Below are 20,517 nucleotides of genomic sequence, written 5' to 3' on the forward strand. Positions count from 1 at the left end.
AACCAGGTCCCTGGCGCTGTGAGACCACTGTGCCACCATGCCACCCACCAATCGACAGCAAGTCAGGGAGATGGGACACTGCTGGTTGGTGAATCAGATGGACCCGTTGTGACTTTCCCTCCAGAGGCCACGCTGTGCTAACCGGTGCGGAGACTGCCACCCGAGAAAAGTGAGGGGGAGCCGGAGAAACTGCAGAGACAGAAAGGCAGCAATGTCTGAGGGGGAATGTCAGTAATCCTGACCCGATGAAAATTCCAGAAATACCAGATTCGTAACAGGCTGTGAGCCCCGCTGCAGGTTGGAAAAGATAGTGGAGGCAGTCGGTAGTTTTGGAATTTGAGAGTGGCTGGTAGCTTCCGAGAACCTCATACTTTTCCACGAGGGTCAGCTGGGGGTCTCTGTATACTTTTTTTCAAAAAAAGAGTGTTCGTTCATACAAGTTCCGGTCCAGTTATTAATAATTTAACAGCACGAAACATTGCAAAGGCTTGGCAGGAAAACCATCTCTCGTTTCCCTACCCTCTGCTTCATCTGTTATCCTCTCTAGAGTGCTCGAACTATTCTAATGAGACAAATGGAAAAGTAATCCCCCTCCTGGTGAAGCTGTTCAGTAAAGGGCTATCAGGAATCCGTTCACTCACAGCTGCTGTTTAAACAATATATCAAAAGCTGCTTGATCACTTGTGCATCTTTCAACATGGTTTGAAGACAGCTTCAATCCTTCACACGCTCCATTTCCATGATGTTGGAAATGTGTCATCATAATTATTCGACTTCAATTATTAACGTGGAACATTGGATATTTTCCACCCAATGTCACACAAGCATCATATTCATGTCAAATACGAACAGGGTCTTTGACACAATGACCCGGTGGCACAGTGGTTAGCACCGCTACCTCACAGCGCCAGGGACCCGGGTTCGATTCCCGTCTTGGGTCACTGTCTGTGTGGAGTCTGCACGTTCTCCCCGTGTCTGCGTGGGTTTCCTCCGGGTGCTCCGGTTTCCTCCCACACTCCAACGATGTGTGGGTTAGGTTGATAGGGACAATTTAGCATGGCCATAGTGTCAGGGGGATTAGCAGGGTAATAAATGGGGTTAAGTGGATAAGGCCTGGGTGGGATTGTTGTCAGTGCAGGCTCGATGGGCTGAATGGCCTCCTTCTGCACGGCAGGGATTCTTTGACCCAAGCACAGAATGCAGCGCTTGGAGGCGATGGCCGAGTGGTATTACTGCGAGGCTATTAATCCAGAAACTCAGTTCAGGGACCCAGGTTCAAATCCCGCCACGGCAAATGGTGGAATTTGAATTCAATAAAAAAACGTCTGGAATTAAGGATCTACTGATGACCGTAAAACCATTGTCGATTGTCGGAAAAACCCATCTGGTTCACTAACGTCCTTTAGGGAAGGAAATCTGCCATCTTTGCCTGTCTGGCCTACATGTGACTCCAGAACCACAGCAATGTGGTTGACTCTCAACTGCCAACTTTCAAAAAGTGTGTTAGCCAGGGTTCAGGGTAAGCACATTCCTCTTAGAGTGAAGGGCAAGGCTGGCAGAAGTAGGGAACCCTGGATGACTCGGGATATTGAGGCCCTGGTCAAGGAGGCGGCAGCACATGACATGCATAGGCAGCTGGGATAAAGTGAATCCCTTGAAGAGTATAGGGGGTGTAGGAGTAGAGTTAACAGAGAAAGCAGGAGGGCAAAAAGGGGACACGAGATTGTTTTGGCAGATAAGGCAAAGGAGAATCCAAAGAGCTTCCAAAGGGCACCTTCGGAAAAATAAAAACTCCAAATGGTTCTCGACTTTAATCAAAGCATTTGTTTGAATTTATTCTCTCCCGCTAATTAGAATGTCAAAACTGAAGAAAGGTTGGTGAGGCTTTATCCCGCCTTATAGACTAAAAGATAAACAAAATACTCAATGGGATTACTCTACAGAAATGGGCCCCACAATAAATTAAACCCTGCAGTATCCAGAGAATCACTCCTCGCGCTCGTGTTGTGTAATACTGGTCACCATACCTCCTCGATGAAATGCATCTTGGGAGTGTTATATATTCATTCACGGGATTTTGGCATCACTGGCAAGGCAATAATCCCTTAATTACCCCTAAAGGCGGCGGCAGGCAGGGGGAAACCATGGAATCCCTACAGTGCAGAAGGAGGCCATTTGGCCCATTGGGTACGCACCTGAAAGAGCACCTTACCCAGGCCCTCTCTGCCACCCTATTCCTGTAACATTACACAATTGAGTACATCCAGGGACACTAAAGGGCAATTTAGCACGGCTAATCCGCTTAACCAACACACCTCTGAGCTGTGGAAGGCAACCGGAGCACCCGGAGGAAACCCGCGCAGACGCGGGGAGAATGTGCAAACTCCGCACAGTCACCTGAAGCCGGAATTGAACCCGGATCCCTGGCGCTGTGAAACAGCAGCGCTAACCACCCTGTTGCCTTTTTGAATCGCTGCAGTTACTGTGGTGTAGGTACACCAACAATAATGTTAGGGAGGGATGGTGGCACAGTGGTTGGCACAACTGCCCCTCAGCTCCAGGGACCTGGGTTCAATTCCAGCCTTGGGTCACTATCTGTGTGGAGTCGGCACATTATCCCCGTGTCTGCGTGGGTTTCCTCCGGCTGCTCCAGTTTCCTCCCACAGTCCAAAGATGTGCGGGTTAGGTGGATTGGCCATGGTAAAATGTGTGGGGTTATGGGGAAAGGGCAGAGGGGAGGAACTGGGTAAAAATGCTCTGTCGGAGAGTCAGTGCAGACTCGATGAACCAAATGGCCGCCTTCTGTGGATTCCAGGATTTTGACCTAGAGACAGGGAAGGAATGGCCGATATATTTCGAAGTCAGGATGGTGGGGTGGTCCAGAGGGGAACGACAGTATTTGAATGACGCTTTTCTGAATTTTTCTCTGATCTCCAATGGTCCACTCAATGTGAAAGTGATGAAGCAGATGCAGCAATTTACAACTCTCATTCCTTTAAATCAAAAATCTAATTGCAACTGACCTTGATAATGGAATGAGAAAGAACAAAGAAAATTACAGCACAGGAACAGGCCCTTCGGCCCTCCAAGCCTGCACTGACCATGCTGCCTGACTGAACTAAAACCCCCTACCCTTCCGCCGACCATATCCCTCTATTCCCATCCTATTCATGTATTTGTCCAGGCGCCCCATAAAACTCACCATCGTATCTGCTTTCACTACCGTCCCCGGCAGCAAGTTCCAGGCACCCACCACCCTCTGTAAAAAAACTTGCCCTGTACATCTCCTTTAAACCTTGCCCCTCGCACCTTAAACTTATGTCCCCTAGTAATTGACTCTTCCACCCTGGGAAAAAGCTTCTGACTATCCACTCTGTCCATGCCCCTCATAATCTTGCAGACATCTATCAGGTCGCCCCTCAACCTCCGTCGTTCCAGTGAGAACAAACCAGGTTTCTCCAACCTCTCCTCATAGCTAATGCCCTCCAGAACAGGCAACATCCTGGTAAATCTTTTCTGTACCCTCTCCAAAGCCTCCACATCCTTCTGGTAGTGTGGCGACCAGAATTGAACACTGTATTCTAAGTGCAGCCTAACTAAGGTTCAATGTGACTTGCTGCAATGTGACTTGCCAAATTTTAAACTCAATGCCCCGGCCAAAGAAGGGTCACCAATTGGTGAGAAACCACCTAATTTTGTAGGTTAAATTTTGGATTAGTTCATGCGAAAGCTCTCTCGCTGCCTGACATCGGCATTCTGGATTGGGAGAAGAGTTTGAGCGACACTGGCTTCTCTGCCGAAAAACCCACTGCAGATTAGGGCAGATTACTACACTCGTCCATGCCTCCACAACCCCCTTCTTTCATTCCTGCGCACCCCCAACCTCCCCCACCCTCACCACCTTTTAAATGATGGGAATGCAACAGAGAGAGAGAGACAGAGAGAGATTCATTGCTGACAAGACTAATTATCCCACGTGGGGCCCTGGATAAATTGGTCGTGTGTGTGAGCACTAACTGGCCATTCAAGCATCATCTCCAATCGCGTTTTATTAAAGAACTCTCTCTGGTCGGAGAAATCTTCATTAACTTAAAAAGGTCAAGTCTTCTGTGAAATCCAGAAGCTATTTAAAAGGTTTTTTTTTTGGAACTGCAACAACTCAATTTGTAATCAATCCCCAATGTTAAAATTAACAAATCCACATATTACACCCACTCTGCTCAGAAACTGATGGGGAAATGGGATTGGAAGAGGTATCGCGTTGAATTCACAGCACTGTAACAAATTGTTCAGCTCAACTGGTCGATGGCAGCGTATCTGCTCCACGTAAATCACCTCTCACCCCATATCCCTGCTGGCTGCCCTTCAAGGCTGCATTTCTTTACTTATTCATTCTTGGGATGTGGGCATCGCTGGCTAGGCCAGCATTTATTGCCCATCACTAACTGCCCCTTGAGAAGGTGGTGGCGAGCCACCTTCTCGAACCCGCTGCAGTCCATGTGGTGTAGGTACACTCTCAGTGCTGTTAGGGAGGGATTTAATAAGACCTTAACTAGGAGCAAGAGTAGGCCATCTAGCCCCTTGGGCCTGCTACGCCATTCTATAAGATCATGGCTGATCTTTTTGTGGACTCAGCTCCACTTGCTGGGGGCGGCACAGTGGTTAACACTGCTGCCTCACAGCGCCAGGGACCTGGGTTCGATTCCCGGCTTGGGTCACTGTCTGTTTGTGGAGCTTGCACGTTCTCCCCGGGTCTGCGTGGGTTTCCTCCGGGTGCTCTGGTTTCTTCCCACATTCTGAAAGACGTGCTGGTTAAGTGCATTGACCCGAACAGGCGCCTGACTGTAGCGACTAGGGGAATTTCACAGTAACTTCATTGCAGTGTTAATGTAAGCCTTACTTGTGACTAACAAACAAACATTTGTACCCACCCCGCTCACCATAACCCTCAATTCCTTCACTGTTCAAAAATCTATCTATCCTTGCCTTAAAAACATTCAATGAGGTAGCCTCAACTGCTTCACTGGGCAGGGAATTCCACAGATTCACAACCCTTTCTGTGAAGAAGTTCCTCCTCAACTCTGTTCTAAATCTGCTTCCCCTTATTTTGAGGCCATGCCCCCTAGTTCTAGTTTCACCCGTCAGTGGAAGCAACTTCCCTGCTTCTATCTTATCTATTCCCTTCATAACCCATATGTTTCTATTCCAAGATTTTGACCCAGTGACAGTGAAAGAACAGTGATATATTTCCAAGTCAGGATGGAGAGCGACTTGGAGGGGAACCTCCAGGTGTTGTTCCCAGGTGTCTGCTTCTCTTGTCCATCTACAGATGGTAGTGGTAAGGAGACTTGGCGAGTTGCTAGATGGTACACATGGCTGCAACTCAGTGGTGGAGGGAGTGAATGTTTAACATGGTGGATGGGGCGCCAATGAAACAGGCTGGATTGTGTTGAGCTCGAGTGTTGTTGGAGCTGCACACATCCAGGCAAGTGGGGAGTATTCCATCACATTCCTGACTTGTGCCTTGTAGATGGTGGACAGGCTTTGGGGAGTTATTTTCCATAGAATTCCCTGCTTTTGTAGCCACAGTATTTATATGGCTGGTCCAGTTCAGTTTCTGGTCATTGGTAATCCACAGGGTTTTGATATTCGGGGATTCAGTGATGGTAATGTCATTGAATGTCAAGGGGCAATGGTTAGATCCTCTCTTGTTGGAGGTGCCTGACACTTATGTGGCATGAATGTTGCTTGCCACTTGTCAGCTCAAGCCTGGATATTGTCCAGGTCTTGCTGCATTGGGACATGGACTGCTTCAGTATCTGAGTCACCGTGAATGGTGCTGAACATTGTGCAATCATCGGTAAACATCCCCACTTCTGACCTTATGATGGAGGGAAGGAGCAGAAGATGGTTGGGCCTAGGACACTAACCCTGAGGGACTCCTGCAGTGATGTCCTGGAGTTGAGAAGACTGACCTCCAAGCACCACAACCATTTCCCCTTGTGTCAGATAGGACTCCAATCCGTGGAGGGTTTTCCCCGATTCCCATTGACTTCAGTTTTGTTTGGGCTCCTTGATGCCACTCAAAAGGTGAACACTGCAATTGCAGTGGGTGCATTGTCCACCCATTCACAGCAATGGTATCTGTATCAATGATTACAGACCATACACCTTAATACATACTAATTACATACGATATCACAGAGAACTCGGGCCTGAGAGTGTGACACCGGGAATAATGCCGCCCTCACCCAAGGTACACCCAAACCCTGAGCAGTGACTACTCGTCATACAACTCGAGGGAGGGAATGGCAGGGAGACACCCACTTGCCGCAGGCTTCCAATTTCCAATGGGGAAAAGCGACCATGCAACAGGACTGCACATGCACACATGTGGGCGGCACGGTAGCACAGTGGTTATTGCTCACAGCACTAGGGACCCGGGTTCGATTCCCGGCTTGGGTCACTGTCTGTGTGGAGTGTGAACGTTCTCCCCGTGTCTGCATGGGCTTCCTCCGGGTGCTCCGGTTTCCTCCCACAGTCTGAAAGATGTGCTGGTTAGGGTGCATTGACCCGAACAGGCGCCGGACTGTGGCGACGAGGGAATTTCACACTAACTTCATTTCAGTGTAAGCCTTACTTGTGACTAATAAATAAACTTTAACTTTATTTTGCCTCACGTCAGTGCAAGGAGTTAGTGGATAAACTCTGTTTGTTCTCACTGGAACGACGGAGGTTGAGAGGTGACCTGATAGAAGTCTTCAAGATTATGAGGGGCATGGACAGAGTGGGTAGTCAGATGCTCTTTCCTAGGATAGAAAAGTCAAGTACTAGGGGACATAAGTTTAAGGTGCGTTTAGAGGAGATGTGGGAGGCAAGTTTTTTTTAAAAAACACAGATGGTGGTGAATATCTGGAACGCGCTGCCCGGGGGGGGGAGGTGGTGGGAGCAAGTATGATAGTGGCATTTAAGGGGCAACTAGATGAATACATGAATAGGATGTGAATGGAAGGATACGGACTCTAAGTACATATGGTTTTAGTTTAGACAGGCATCGTGGTTGGCGCAGGCTTGGAGGGCCGAAGGGCCTGTTCCTGTGCTGTAGTGATCTTTGTTCCCTGTTCTTTGCTCTTTACATTATTCATGTTAACCACTCACTGTGTTGTTAACCACTCACTGTGTTGTCAGCCCCCCCACATTCTCACCACTCTCTGGGTAAAGAGGTTTCTCCCGAATTCCCTGCCAGTGACCATTTTGATCCAGAGTCCACAAGTTATCTCCAGCGAACTGAATAACACTGTGGGGCAGGTTAAAGCCAGACAACAGTCCCAACGTCCCAGTGAACCTTTTCATTCAAGGGCTGAGTTCACTCATCACAGCCAGGGCTACAGATGGAACAACAACTTCCATTTATGTAGCATCTTCATGATAGTAAAACATCCCAAAGCGCTCCATGGGAGCATTACTAAACCAAATCTGATGCCCAGCCACACACACAGGTGAGGTCAGGCCAGGAGAGGCCAGGGGAAGTTTTTGGAGGGTTTAAAAAGGGCTTACCTTGGAGGTTCAGCTTCATTGTTCCCAGGAGCAGGCTGAGGGTAAGAGAGTGGGTTTTCTGACTAATTAATTATTTATTTTTTCAGTTAATTTTGGGTTTAAAATCGGAGGTTTTTTTCAAAACCGGAAGTCAGGCCAGGAGAGGCCAGGGGAAGTTTTTGGAGGGTTTAAAAGTGCACCAAAGTATACAGCGGGCAGCATCGTAGCGGGCAGCAGAGTGAGTGGGAAGTTGAGTGAGCTGTCAGGGCTTTGGCTCACAGGGCTTGGACGAGCAGGGGTGAGTTTTTGTTTCCTTACACTCTTATTAACTTTTCACTGTCTTACTTGACATAAAGGGTCCAGTATGAGTGTGAAACCAGTGTGTTGTTCCCAGTGTAGGATGTGGGAGGTCCTGGAGGCATCTGGCCTCCCGGACATCCACATCTGTGAGGGGTGTGTCGAGCTGCGGTTCCTGAGGGACCGTGTTAGGGAGCTGGAACTGCAGCTCGAGGATCTTAGGCTGATGAGGGAGAATGAGGAGGTGATAGACAAGAGTTATCATCAGGTGGTCACACCAGGGCCACGGGAGGAGGCCAAGTGGGTGACGGCCAGGAAGGGCAAGGCTAGGGTGGTTGAGAGCACCCCGGTGGATTTGCCCCTGCACAACAAGTACTCCTGCTTGAGTACTGCTGGGGGGGACAGCCCGCCTGGGGGAAGCAGCAGTGGCCGTGTCTCCGCAGTGGAGTCCAGCCCTGTAACTCAGAGGGCTAAGGAAAAGAGGAGGAAGGCGGTATTAATCGGGGACTCGATGGTGAAGGGGACAGACAGGCGTTTCTGCGGAGGTAGGCGGGATTCTCGCATGGTGGTCTGCCTCCCTGGGGCCGGGATCCAGGATGTCGCTAGTCGCGTCCCGGAAATCCTGAGGTGGGAGGGAGAGAAGCCTGAGGTAGCGGTACATATTGGTACCGCTGATGTGGGTAGGAAGGGAGAAGGGGTCATGAAAAGGGAGTACAGGGAATTAGGGAGACAGCTGAGAAAGAGGAAAGCAAAGGCAGGAATCTCAGGATTACTGCCTGTGCCACGGGAAGGTGAGGGCAGGAATGGAGTGAGGTGGAGGATGAATGTGTGGCTGAGGGACTGGTGCAGGGGGCAGGGATTCAGGTTCCTGGACCATTGGGACCTCTTTAGGGGCAGGGGTGATCTGTATACAAAAAACGGGTGGAACTTGAATCACACGGGGACCAACATCCTGGCCGGTAGGTTGGCTAAGGCTACTGGGGAGAATTTAAACTAGATAGGTTGGGGGGAGGGGAGCTAGAAGAGTTGACTAGGATCAAGGAACTAATTGATGGGGGGGAGGATGCAGGGGTAAGGGGAATTACAAAATTAATGGTAGAGGAGAGGGTGCAAGTGAATGAAGGCGGTAATTTAGATAAGGGAGTAGAGGGAGAGGGTGTTCGCGACTCATCAAAGCGGGTCCAGATAAAAGCTGGAATAAGGACACTTTGCCTGAATGCACGAAGCATTCGGAACAAGGTGAATGAGTTGATGGTGCAAATCAGCACAAGTGGGTACGATCTGGTGGCCATTACAGAAACGTGGCTGAAAGGTGACCAGGACTGGGAGATGAATATCCAGGGGTATCAGGCGTTTAGGAAGGATAGACAGGAAGGAAAAGGTGGTGGGGTCGCGCTATTAATAAGAGATAATATCAGGGTAGTACTGAGGGATGACATAGGCTCTGAGGAACAAAACGTGGAATCATTATGGGTAGAGATGAGGAATAGTAGAGGGAGAAAGACACTAGTAGGTGTGGTATATAGGCCCCCAAATAATAATGTTGAGGTAGGGAGGGCTATAAACAAGCAGATAAGGGATGCGTGTAAAAAGGGAACGGCAATAATCATGGGGGACTTCAACATGCACATTGACTGGCAGACTCAAGTCGGTAAGGGTGGAATGGAGGAAGAGTTCTTAGAATGCTGTCGGGATAGTTTCCTTGAACAGCATGTTACGGAACCGACGAGGGAACGAGCTATTTTGGATCTGGTATTGTGTAACGAGGTAGGTAGAATTAAGGATCTTATTGTGAAGGACCCTCTTGGGTCTAGTGACCACAATATGGTCGAATTTCTGATTCAGATGGAAGAGGAGAAAGTTTGGTCTCAAACCAGTGTCCTCTGTTTGAACAGAGGGAAATATGATAGGATGAGGGATGAATTGGCTAAGGTAGACTGGGAGAGCAGGCTGACAGGTAGGATAGCTGAGGAACAGTGGAGGATTTTTAAGGAGATCCTTTTCAGTTCTCAGCAAAAATATATTCCAGCAAAAAACAAGGATTGTAAGAAAAGGGAGAACCAGCCGTGGATAACGAAGGAAATAAAGGAGAGTATTAAAATAAAAACAGCTGCGTACAGAGTGGCCAAAAATAGTGGAGAAACAAGTGATTGGGAAAAATTTAAGAAACAACAAAGAGAGACTAAGAAAGCGATAAAGAAAGGAAGGATAGACTATGAAGCTAGGCTAGCAATTAATATAAAAAATGATAGTAAAAGTTTTTATAAATATATAAAAAGGAATAGAGTGGCTAGAGTGAATGTTGGACCCTTGGAGGACGAGAGGGGGGAGTTAATAGTGGGAAATGAGGATACGGCTGAGTCTTTAAATAAGTTTTTTGTGTCGGTCTTCACGGTGGAGGACACAAATAGTTTGCCAAATATTAACGATAGAGGGTTGGCAGCAGGAGAAATACTTAATACAATTAATGTTACCAGAGAGGCAGTGCTGGGTAGACTAATGGGACTGAAGGTGGACAAGTCCCCGGGTCCGGATGGAATGCACCCCAGGGTATTGAAAGAAATGTCAGAGGTAATAGTGGATGCGTTAGCGATTATTTATCAAAACTCGTTGCATTCTGGGGTAGTGCCGGTTGATTGGAAAACGGCTAATGTTACGCCGCTGTTTAAAAAAGGAAGGAGACAAAAGGCGGGTAACTATAGGCCGGTCAGCTTAACGTCTGTAGTAGGGAAAATGCTGGAATCCATTATTAAAGAGGAGATAGCAGGGCATCTGGATAGAAATGGTTCGATCAATCAGACGCAGCATGGATTCATGAGGGGAAAGTCGTGCTTGACGAACATGTTGGATTTTTATGAAGATGTGACGAGGGCGGTTGATGGAGGAGAACCGGTGGATGCGGTGTTTTTGGATTTCCAAAAGGCGTTTGATAAGGTGCCCCATAAAAGGCTGCTGAAGAAGATTCGGGCACACGGTGTTGGGGGTAGTGTGTTAAAGTGGATTGGGGACTGGCTATCCGACAGGAAGCAAAGAGTCGGAATAAATGGATGTTTTTCCGGTTGGAGGAAGGTAACTAGTGGCGTGCCGCAGGGATCGGTACTCGGGCCGCAACTGTTTACCATTTATATAGATGATCTGGAGGAGGGGACGGAGTGTAGGGTAACGAAGTTTGCAGACGACACAAAGATAAGTGGAAAAGTGAATCGTGTGGAGGACGGAGAAGATCTGCAGAGAGATTTGGACAGGCTGAGTGAGTGGGCGAGGATATGGCAAATGGAGTATAACGTTGATAAATGCGAGGTTATACACTTTGGAGGAAATAATAACAAATGGGATTACTATCTCAATGGAAACAAATTAAAACATGCTACCGTGCAAAGGGACCTGGGGGTCCTTGTGCATGAGACGCAAAAGCCCAGTCTGCAGGTACAACAGGTGATCAAGAAGGCAAATGGGATGTTGGCCTATATTGCGAGGGGGATAGAATATAAAAGCAGGGATGTCTTGATGCACCTGTACAGGGCATTGGTGAGGCCGCAGCTGGAATACTGTGTGCAGTATTGGTCCCCTTATATGAGGAAGGATATATTGGCATTGGAGGGAGTGCAGAGAAGGTTCACCAGGTTGATACCGGAGATGAGGGGTTTGGATTATGAGGAGAGGCTGAGGAGATTGGGTTTGTACTCGTTGGAGTTTAGAAGGATGAGGGGGGATCTTATGGAGACTTATAAGATAATGCGGGGGCTGGATAGGGTGGAGGCGGAGAGATTCTTTCCACTTAGTAAGGAAGTTAAAACTAGAGGACACAGCCTCAAAATAAAGGGGGGTCGGTTTAAGACAGAGTTGAGGAGGAACTTCTTCTCCCAGAGGGTGGTGAATCTCTGGAATTCTCTGCCCACTGAGGTGGTGGAGGCTACCTCGCTGAATATGTTTAAAGCGCGGATGGATGGATTCCTGATCGGTAAGGGAATTAAGGGTTATGGGGATCAGGCAGGTAAGTGGTACTGATCCACGTCAGATCAGCCATGATCTTATTGAATGGCGGGGCAGGCTCGAGGGGCTAGATGGCCTACTCCTGCTCCTATTTCTTATGTTCTTATGTTCTTAGGTCAGGTGATCAGAAGCTCAGTTTTAAGGAGGGAATTCCAGAGCTTGGGGCCTTGGCTAAAGACCCAAACACCCAATGGTGGAGCAATTGCAATCAGGGAAGCACTAGATTCATAGCAAGGTTACCAGCAGAGGGGAGGTGGCTCTTCGGCCCATCGTGTCTGTGCTAGCCCCCTGAAGGAACACAGAAAAATAGCAAATGGCCTTCACCTCCCATTCGGCCCTTTGAGCCTGCTCTGCCATTTATGATCACGGCAGGTCATCCAACTCAATAGCCTGATCCTGCCTTCACCCCCATATCCTTTAATCCTCTTTGCCCCAAGTGCTAATATTGAACCCTTTCTTGAAAACTGATGTTTTGGGCTCAACTGCTTTCTGTGGTAGTGAATTCCACACATTCACCACCCTCTGGGTGAAGAAATTCTCCTCACCTCTGTCCCAAAACGGTCTACCCCGAATCCTCAGACTGTGACCCCTGGTTCTGGATTCCCCCACCATCACCCTAGATATGACTGTAACACTACATTCTGCACTCTCTCCTTTCCTTCTCTATGAACGGTATGCTTTGTCTGTATAGTGCACAAGAAACAATACTTTTCACTGTATGCTAATACATGTGACAATAATAAATCAAATCAAAATCAGGAACATCCTTCCTGTATCTACCCGGTCTAGCCCTGTTGGAATTGTTTTGGCTTCTATAAGATCCCTCCTCATTCTTCTGAACTCCAGCAAATGCAATCCTAACAATTCACCTCGTGTCAATCCCCCGCCCTTTTCCCGGTTTCTTACCTCGCTGATGAAGTCTCCGATGTCTCCAGGGTGTGGAGCGGCTGAGCGGACTGGGTACTGGGGCTCGGCATGGATTGGCCGCTCATCGACTCGCCGGATTCCCATTGGCTTGATGGAGTCGGGCTCCATGGCGTCGGGCTGTTGAAGCTGGCTCAGGTCGTAGTCCTGTGGGTGCGGACGCAACGCGTTACCAAAGACCGCCTCAGAATGCACTTCCTTCAGTCGTGCTTTCAGTGCATCCGCTCCCGCCCACCCACCTCTCTGCAAACCCCTTCCCCGGATCTCACCTGATCTTCCTCGCCTCCTCCCTCCTCATCATACTTCAGAATGTTGTCCCTCACGTCATCTTCGGGGTCAATGAGCAATTGCTTTGCCTGCCGTTCCTTGTCACGCCTCTTCATCCATATGACAAACAACAAGACTAAAACTAGAGGGAGAGAAAGAACTTGCATTGATATAGCACCTTCCACAACCTCAGGGCACCCCACAGCAACTTACAGCTAATGAAATACTTCTGAAGTGCAGCCACTGTTAAAGTTAATTTATTAGTGTCACAAGTAGGCTTACATTAACACTGCAATGAAGTTGCTGTGAAAATCGTCAATGTAAGCCTACTTGCGACACTAAAATTAACTTAAACATAAACCAATAGTTCTTTGCTTGGCTCAGTGTCAAAACTTGGTTTGGTGATTGCTCCTGGTAAATACCTCGGTAATGTAAGCCTATCTGTGACACTAATAAATAAACTTAAACCTAGTCGCCAGCGCCTGTTCGGATACAGAGGGAGAATTTAGCACGGCCAATGTACCTAACCAGCACGTCTTTTGTGCTGGGGGGAAACCGGAGGAAACCCACGCAGACACGGGGAGAACGTGCAGACTCCACACAGACAGTGACCCAAGCCGGGAATCGAACCCGGGTCCCTGGCGCTGTGAGGCAGCAGTGCTCATCACGATTCTCCTCAAACACCTTGCTATCACTCTCTGGGGAAAGTCAAGCTCCCTCGGTTTCTAGTGGGGACTCAAGATAGACTCAAGGTGGCCGAGTGACCCACTGTCTACAATTCCACATTACTGAATCATTAATGGCAGCATCACAGCCCCACCCACACTGCTGCACCAGGATCCTCCACAGTGACAGACCAGCAGGTGGCAAATCAGGCCTTATTTAACTGCCGGTAGCGTGGTTGGAAACATCACTGAGAGAGATGGAGTTAAAAGGCCAGAATTTTACCGACACGCCCATCCCAATTCCAGGGGGCGGGTGAGGCTCGGAGAATGGCATTCTCCGTTGGCCTCGGGCGGGTTCATAGGAACCTCGGGCGGACGTGCCAGTAAAATTCCGCCCAGAGAGTTGCAAACCCAGTGAAAATTTAATGAGAAGGTTTCCTGGCTACTTACTGAGCAAGATGATGATACACAGGAGGATTGCAATAATCGCCCCCGTTCCCAGGCCAGCTGCCACTATCGCTTGGACGGAAGTGCAGTCGCCATTTTCATCGCACGGACAGACCTTGACAAGCAGGATGGAGGTGGCGGACATGGGAGGATTTCCCGAATCCATAATCATGATCGGAAGTTCATAGATGCCGTCATCGAGGATTCCAATCTTCAGACTCAACTGGGCATCATCGCCTGAATCAAACGCAGCGAGTTACGAGACACCCAAAAAACATACAGCAATCTTTTCACAAAACTCTACAGCGTCACGTACACTTGGTGCATGGGAGGGGCGGGGAAAGAAAGAGGAGGATGCAGAGATGCTTCAGCGGGATTTGGACAGGCTGGGTGTTTGGGCATTTGCATGGCAGATGCAGTATAATGTGGATAAATGTGAGGTTATCCACTTTGGTAACAATAATAGGAAGACAGATTTATTACTTGAATGGGTGTAAATTGAGAGAGGTGGATACTCAACGAGACCTTGGAGTCCTCGTGCATCAGTCGCTGAAATAAGCGCGCAGGTACAGCAGGGATTTCAGGAAGAAATTAGATATAGCCCTTGGAGCTAAAGGGATCAAGGGATATGGGAGGAAGGGAGCGGGGGGGGGGGGGGGGGGGGGGAGAGAGAATCAGGATATTGAATTCGATGATCCCCCCGCACATCTTCCTTAAACATTCCCCCTCTCACCTTGAACCTGTGCCCCTCACGCTGAGAAAAAGCCTCTGACTATTCACCCTGTCTGTGCCTCTCTAATTTTGTAGACCTCTATCAGGTCTCACCTCAACCTCTGTCTTTCCAGTGAAACAATCCTAGTTTATACAACCTCTCCTCATAGTCAACACCCTCGATACCAGGCAACATCCTGGTGAACTTTTTTTGCAGTCTCTCCAAAGCTTCCACGTTCTTGTAGTAGTGTGGTGACCAGAACTACACGCGATGCTTCAAATGCGGCCTAACCAAGGTTTTATATAGCTGCAACATGATTTCCCAACTCCTGTACTCAATGCCCCGGCTGATGAAGGCATGTATGCCATATGCCTTCTTAATCACCTGTGTTGCCACTTTTGGGGAACTGTGGACCTGCACACCCAGATCCCTCTGTATGTTAATGTTCCGAAGGGTTCTGCTGTTTACTCTATAATTCTTAAATAAACTCCATCTGGCATTTCTGTGCCCAAGTCTCCAATCTATCCATATCCTGTTGTATCCTCTGACAATTCTTGGCACTATCAGCAACTCCACCAATCTTTGTGTCATCTGCAAACTTACTAATCAGACCTCCCACATTTTCCTCCAGATCATTTATATATACTACAAACAACAGAGGTCCCAGCACTGATCCCTGCGGAACACCACTAGCTACAGATCTCCATTCTGAAAAACACTCTTCCAAAGCCTTGGGATTCTCATCGACCCCGTTTGCTGAAGACATTTCATGGCCCGTTTTAGCCCTCTTAATTCCACGTTTAAGTTCCTTCCTACTTTCACTATATTCTTCAAGGGCTTCGTCAGTTTTTAGATGCCTAGACCTGTCATATGTTCCTTTTGACTAAGCTTACAAATTCCCTTGACACCCATGGTTCCTGAATCCTGCCATTTCTATCCTTCATTTTTGCGGAGACCTGCCTGTCCTGAACTTCAATCAACCGGCCTTTAGAAGTCTCCCACGTGGCAGGTGTGGATTTGCCCTCAAATAGCCGCTCCCAATCCACATTCCCCAGTTCCCGTCTAACTTGGCTGTAATTGGCCCTCGCCCAATTAAGCACCCTCACCCGAGGGCCAGTCTTATCCTTATCCATGACCACCTGAAATCTTTTGGAATTATGGTCCCCCACTGAAACATCGATCACCTGGCCTGGCTCATTCCCCAATACCAAGTCTAGTATGCCCCCCTCCCTGGTTGGATTACAAAGAACTTTCATTTCATAGAATCCCTACAGTGCAGAAGGAAGCCATTCCGCCAATCCTCCACTGACAACAATCCCATCCAGGCCCTTTCCCTGCAACACCACATATTTACCCTTCTAATCCCCCTGATAATGAGGGGGCAATTTAGCATGGGCAATCAACCTAACCCACACATCTTTGGACTGTGGGAGGAAACCAGAGCACCCAGACGAAACCCACGCAGACATGGGGAGAATGTGCAAACTCCACCCACACAGTGACCAGAGGCTCGAATCGAACCCGGGTCCCTGGCACTGTGAGACAGCAGTGCTAACCACTATGCCACCATGCTGCCCCTCTTGGGACACTAAGGAGTAGTTTACCATGGCTAATCCACTTAACCTGCACATCTTTGCACTGTGGGAGGAAACTGGAGCACCCGGAGGAAGCCCACGCAGAACGTGCAAACTCCACACAGTCACCCAAGGCAGAATCGAACTTACGACTAAGTAACTAAATAGCAACTAGTGTAGAAAGATGGCAGCTAACACACACAGCAAGCTGCCAAAACCAGTAACCAGATAGTCTGCTGTAACGATATTATTTGAGGGATAAATATCAGCCAGTGCACTGTGTACAATTCCAGTACTATTAAGAACAAAGAACAGTACAGCACAGGAACAGGCCCTTCGGCCCACCAAGTCTGTGCCCACACAGTTGCCTCTCTAATCTAATATTTTCTTGCCCCAATGTGGTCCATATCCCTCTATCCCCTGCCTCTTCATGTATCTATCCAGCTGCCTCTTGAACGTTGTTATAGAATCTGCTTCCACCACCTCCTCCAGCAGCGCGTTCCAGACATTCACCACCCACTGTGTGAAAAACCTGCCCCTTACATCTCTTTTAAACTCCCCCCCCCCCCCCCCTCACTCTCAACCTATGCCCGAGTAACTGACCCTTTGACCCGCAGATAAAGACTCTGACTATCCACTCTATCCAAGCCTGTCATAATCTTGGAAACCTCTATCAGGTCCCCCCTCATTCTCCGACAGTCCAATGAAAACAATCCAAGTTTGTTCAACCTTCCTTCACAGTCCATATTCTCCAAACCAGGCAACATCCTGGTAAATCTCTTCTGCACCCTTTCCAATGCATCAACATCCTTCCGGTTGTGTGGCGACCAGAATTATACACAATACTCCAAATGCGGCCTAACCAAAGTCTTACAAAGCTGCAACATGATTTTCCAATTCCTATCGTCAACGCCCCGACCGATGAAGGCCAGCATGCCATAAACCTTCTTGACCACCTTATCCACCTGAGTTGCCACCTTCAGGGAACTGTGGTTCTGCACACCTAGATCCCTCTGTATGTTAATATTTCTAAGGGCTCCATTATTCACTGTATACTTTCCTTCTACAGTAGACCTTCCAAATCGCATCACCTCACATCTGCCATCTTTTGGCCCAGGTCTCCAGCCGATTTATATCCTGCTGTATCCTCTGACAATCCTCCTCACTATCCGCTACTCCCCCAATTTTTGTATGAACTGCAAATTTATTAAATTAGACTACCTACATTTTCCTCCAAATCATTTATATATATTACAAACAGAGGCCCCAGCACTGATCCTTGTGGAACACCGCTTGTCACAGACTTCCAGTTAGAAAAGTACCCTTCCCCTGCTACTCTCTGCTTTCTATACCCAAGCCAGTTTTGTATCCAACTTGCCAGCTCACCTCGGATCCCATATGACTTCACCTTCTGTATCAGCCTGCCATGAGGAACCTTATAAAAGGCTTTACTAAAGTCCATGTACACAGCATCCACTGCCCTGCCCTGGGCAATTTTTCTTGCCACTTCCTCAAAGAACTCAATCAAGTTTGTGAGACACGACCTCCTCTCCACAAAACCATGCTGCCTTTCGCTAACAAGCCTATTCTCTTCCAGATGTGAGTACAGTGATGTAATTTCCTGGATTGTCTCTTCTGTCATTCTTAAACAGAGGAACAATGTTAGCCACTCTCCAATCCTCTGGTACCTCGCTCATGGCTAAAGAGGATATAAAGATTTTGGCCAAGGCCTCAGCAATTTCTTCCCTTGCTTCTCTCAGTATTCTGGGATAGACCTAGATCGAATCGGGGCAGGACCTACTCAATTAATGGTAAGGTGTTGGGGAGAGTTACAGAACAAACGGATCCAGGAGTACAGGTTCATAGCTCCTTGAAAGTGGATTCACAGGTGGACAGGGTGATGAAGGCGGCATTCGGCATGCTTGGTTTCATTGGTCAGAACATTGAATACAGGAGTTGGGACATCTTATTGAAATTGTACAAGACATTGGTCAGGCCACACTTGGAATACTGTGTACAGTTCTGGTCACCCTATTATAGAAAGGATATTATTAAACTAGAAAGAATGCAGGAAAGATTGACCAGAATGGTACCGGGACTTGATGGTTTGAGTTATAAGGAGAGGCTGGATAGACTGGGATTTTTTTCTCTGGGGCGTAGGAGGCTTAGGGGTGATCTTATAGAGGTCTATAAAATAATGAGGGGCACAGATCAGTTAGATAGTCAATATCTTTTCCCAAAGGTAGGGAAGTCTAAAACTAGAGGGCATAGGTTTAAGGTGAGAGGGGAGAGATACAAAAGGGTCCAGAGGGGCAATTTTTTCACAGAGGGTGGTGAGTGTCGAGAACAAGCTGCCAGAGGCAGTAGTAGAGGTGGGTACAATTTTGTCTTCTAAAATCGGCCCCGCAGGTGGAGGAGGTGGTTAAGAAGGCGTATGGTGTGCTGGCCTTTATCAATCGAGGGATTGAGTTTAGGAGTCTGGGGATAATGATGCAGCTTTATAAGACCCTCGTCAGACCCCACTTGGAGTACTGTGCTCAGTTCTGGTCGCCTCATTACAGGAAGGATGTGGAAAAGGTTGAAAGGGTGCAGAGGAGATTTACAAGAATGTTGCCTGAATTGAGTGGCATGCCTTATGAGGATAGGCTGAGGGAGCTCGGTCTTTTCTCCTTGGAGAGATGTAGGATGAGAGGCGACCTAATAGAGGTATATAAGATGTTGAGAGGCATAGATCGGGTGGACTCAGAGGCTTTTTCCCAGGGTGGAAATGGCTGCTACAAGAGGACACAGGTTTAAGGTGCTGGGGGGGTAGGTACAGGGGAAATGTTAGGGGGAAGTTTTTCACACAGAGGGTGGTGGGTGAGTGGAATCGGCTGCCATCAGTGGTGGTGGAGGCAAACTCAATAGGGTCTTTTAAGAGACTCCTGGATGAGTACATGGGACTTAATAGGATGGAGGGTTATAGGTAGGCCTAAAAGGTAGGGATATGTTCGGCACAACTTGTGGGGCTGAAGGGCCTGTTTTGTGCAGTAGTTTTTCTATGTTTCTAAAAAGCGTTTATACAGTTACATGGGTACGATGGGTATAGAGGGACATGGGCCAAAAGGTGGGCAATTGGGACTAGTTTAGTGGTTATAAAAAGGGGCGGCATGGACAAGTAGGGCCAAAGGTCCTGTTTCCATGCTGTAAACCTCTATGACAAAAACAAATGCACTTGTTACACGAGAGCCGAGTCCCCGAGCGTTTGGTTCGCCTCACCGCTCAGCCGGGTTATACTCCAGTTCTTTCTCACATCTGCTGGGCTCTCAGGGAGTTCAAAGACAAAGGGCCCAGTGTTTGGGTCGATGTCGGTGTCCGTGGCGCTGATGTTAATGGCGTTGGGATCTGGCTTCTCGCAGATGGAGACCTCTTGTGGGAAGACCATCGGGGCGTTGTCATTGATGTCGAGCAGAAGGATTTGAAGAGTTCCTGTTCCGCTTGCAGGGGGGATACCTGGATGGGGCAGAGAGGGTTGTTAGAATTCCCAATTCTTCACCCACTTTTTGCAAACGTTACACTCACGATATTGGCCCATTTCACCAGAGGAATACCAAGCTTCCATTTTATTTTACTCATTCATGGGAGATGGGCGTCACCGGCTGGCCAGCATTTGTTGCCCATCCCTAGTTGCCCTTGGATTGATACAACTGAATGGTTCACTAGGCCATTTCAGAAGGCAGTCGAGAATCAACCACATTGCTGTGGCTCTGGAGTCACATGTAGGCCAGACCAGGTAAGGACGGCAGATTTAAAGTTAAAAAGTTTATTTATTTATTAGTCACAAGTAGGTTTACATTAACACTGCAACGAAGTTACTGTGAAAGTCCCCGAATCGCCACACTCTGGGCACCTGTTCGGGTACACTGAGGGAGAATTTAGCATGGCCAATGCACCTAACCAGCACGTCTTTCAGACTTGTGGGAGGAAACTGGAGCACCCGGAGGAAACCCACGCAGACACGGGGAGAACGTGCAAACTGCACACAGACAGTGACCCAAGCCGGGAATCGAACCTGGATCCCTGGCGCTGCGAGACAGCGGTGCTGACCACTGTGCCACCGTGC

At 48.3% G+C, this 20,517-nt stretch overlaps 1 protein-coding gene across 1 annotated transcript in view; it reads right to left on the reverse strand.

Annotated features, from left to right (window-relative positions):
* The window catches only part of LOC144495535 (cadherin-2-like), a 225,137-nt gene that overhangs the window by 7,755 nt on the left and 196,865 nt on the right, over nucleotides 1-20,517 (reverse strand). The window contains exons 11-14 of the mRNA XM_078215605.1: nucleotides 19,674-19,907; nucleotides 14,133-14,366; nucleotides 13,020-13,159; nucleotides 12,733-12,897 (exon numbers count right to left, since the gene is read on the reverse strand). Of these exons, the coding sequence (XP_078071731.1) occupies nucleotides 12,733-12,897; nucleotides 13,020-13,159; nucleotides 14,133-14,366; nucleotides 19,674-19,907 (773 nt within the window). The remainder of the gene's footprint in view (nucleotides 1-12,732; nucleotides 12,898-13,019; nucleotides 13,160-14,132; nucleotides 14,367-19,673; nucleotides 19,908-20,517) is intronic.

Source organism: Mustelus asterias, chromosome 7 (genome assembly GCF_964213995.1).
Source record: "Mustelus asterias chromosome 7, sMusAst1.hap1.1, whole genome shotgun sequence".
NCBI lineage: Eukaryota > Metazoa > Chordata > Chondrichthyes > Carcharhiniformes > Triakidae > Mustelus > Mustelus asterias.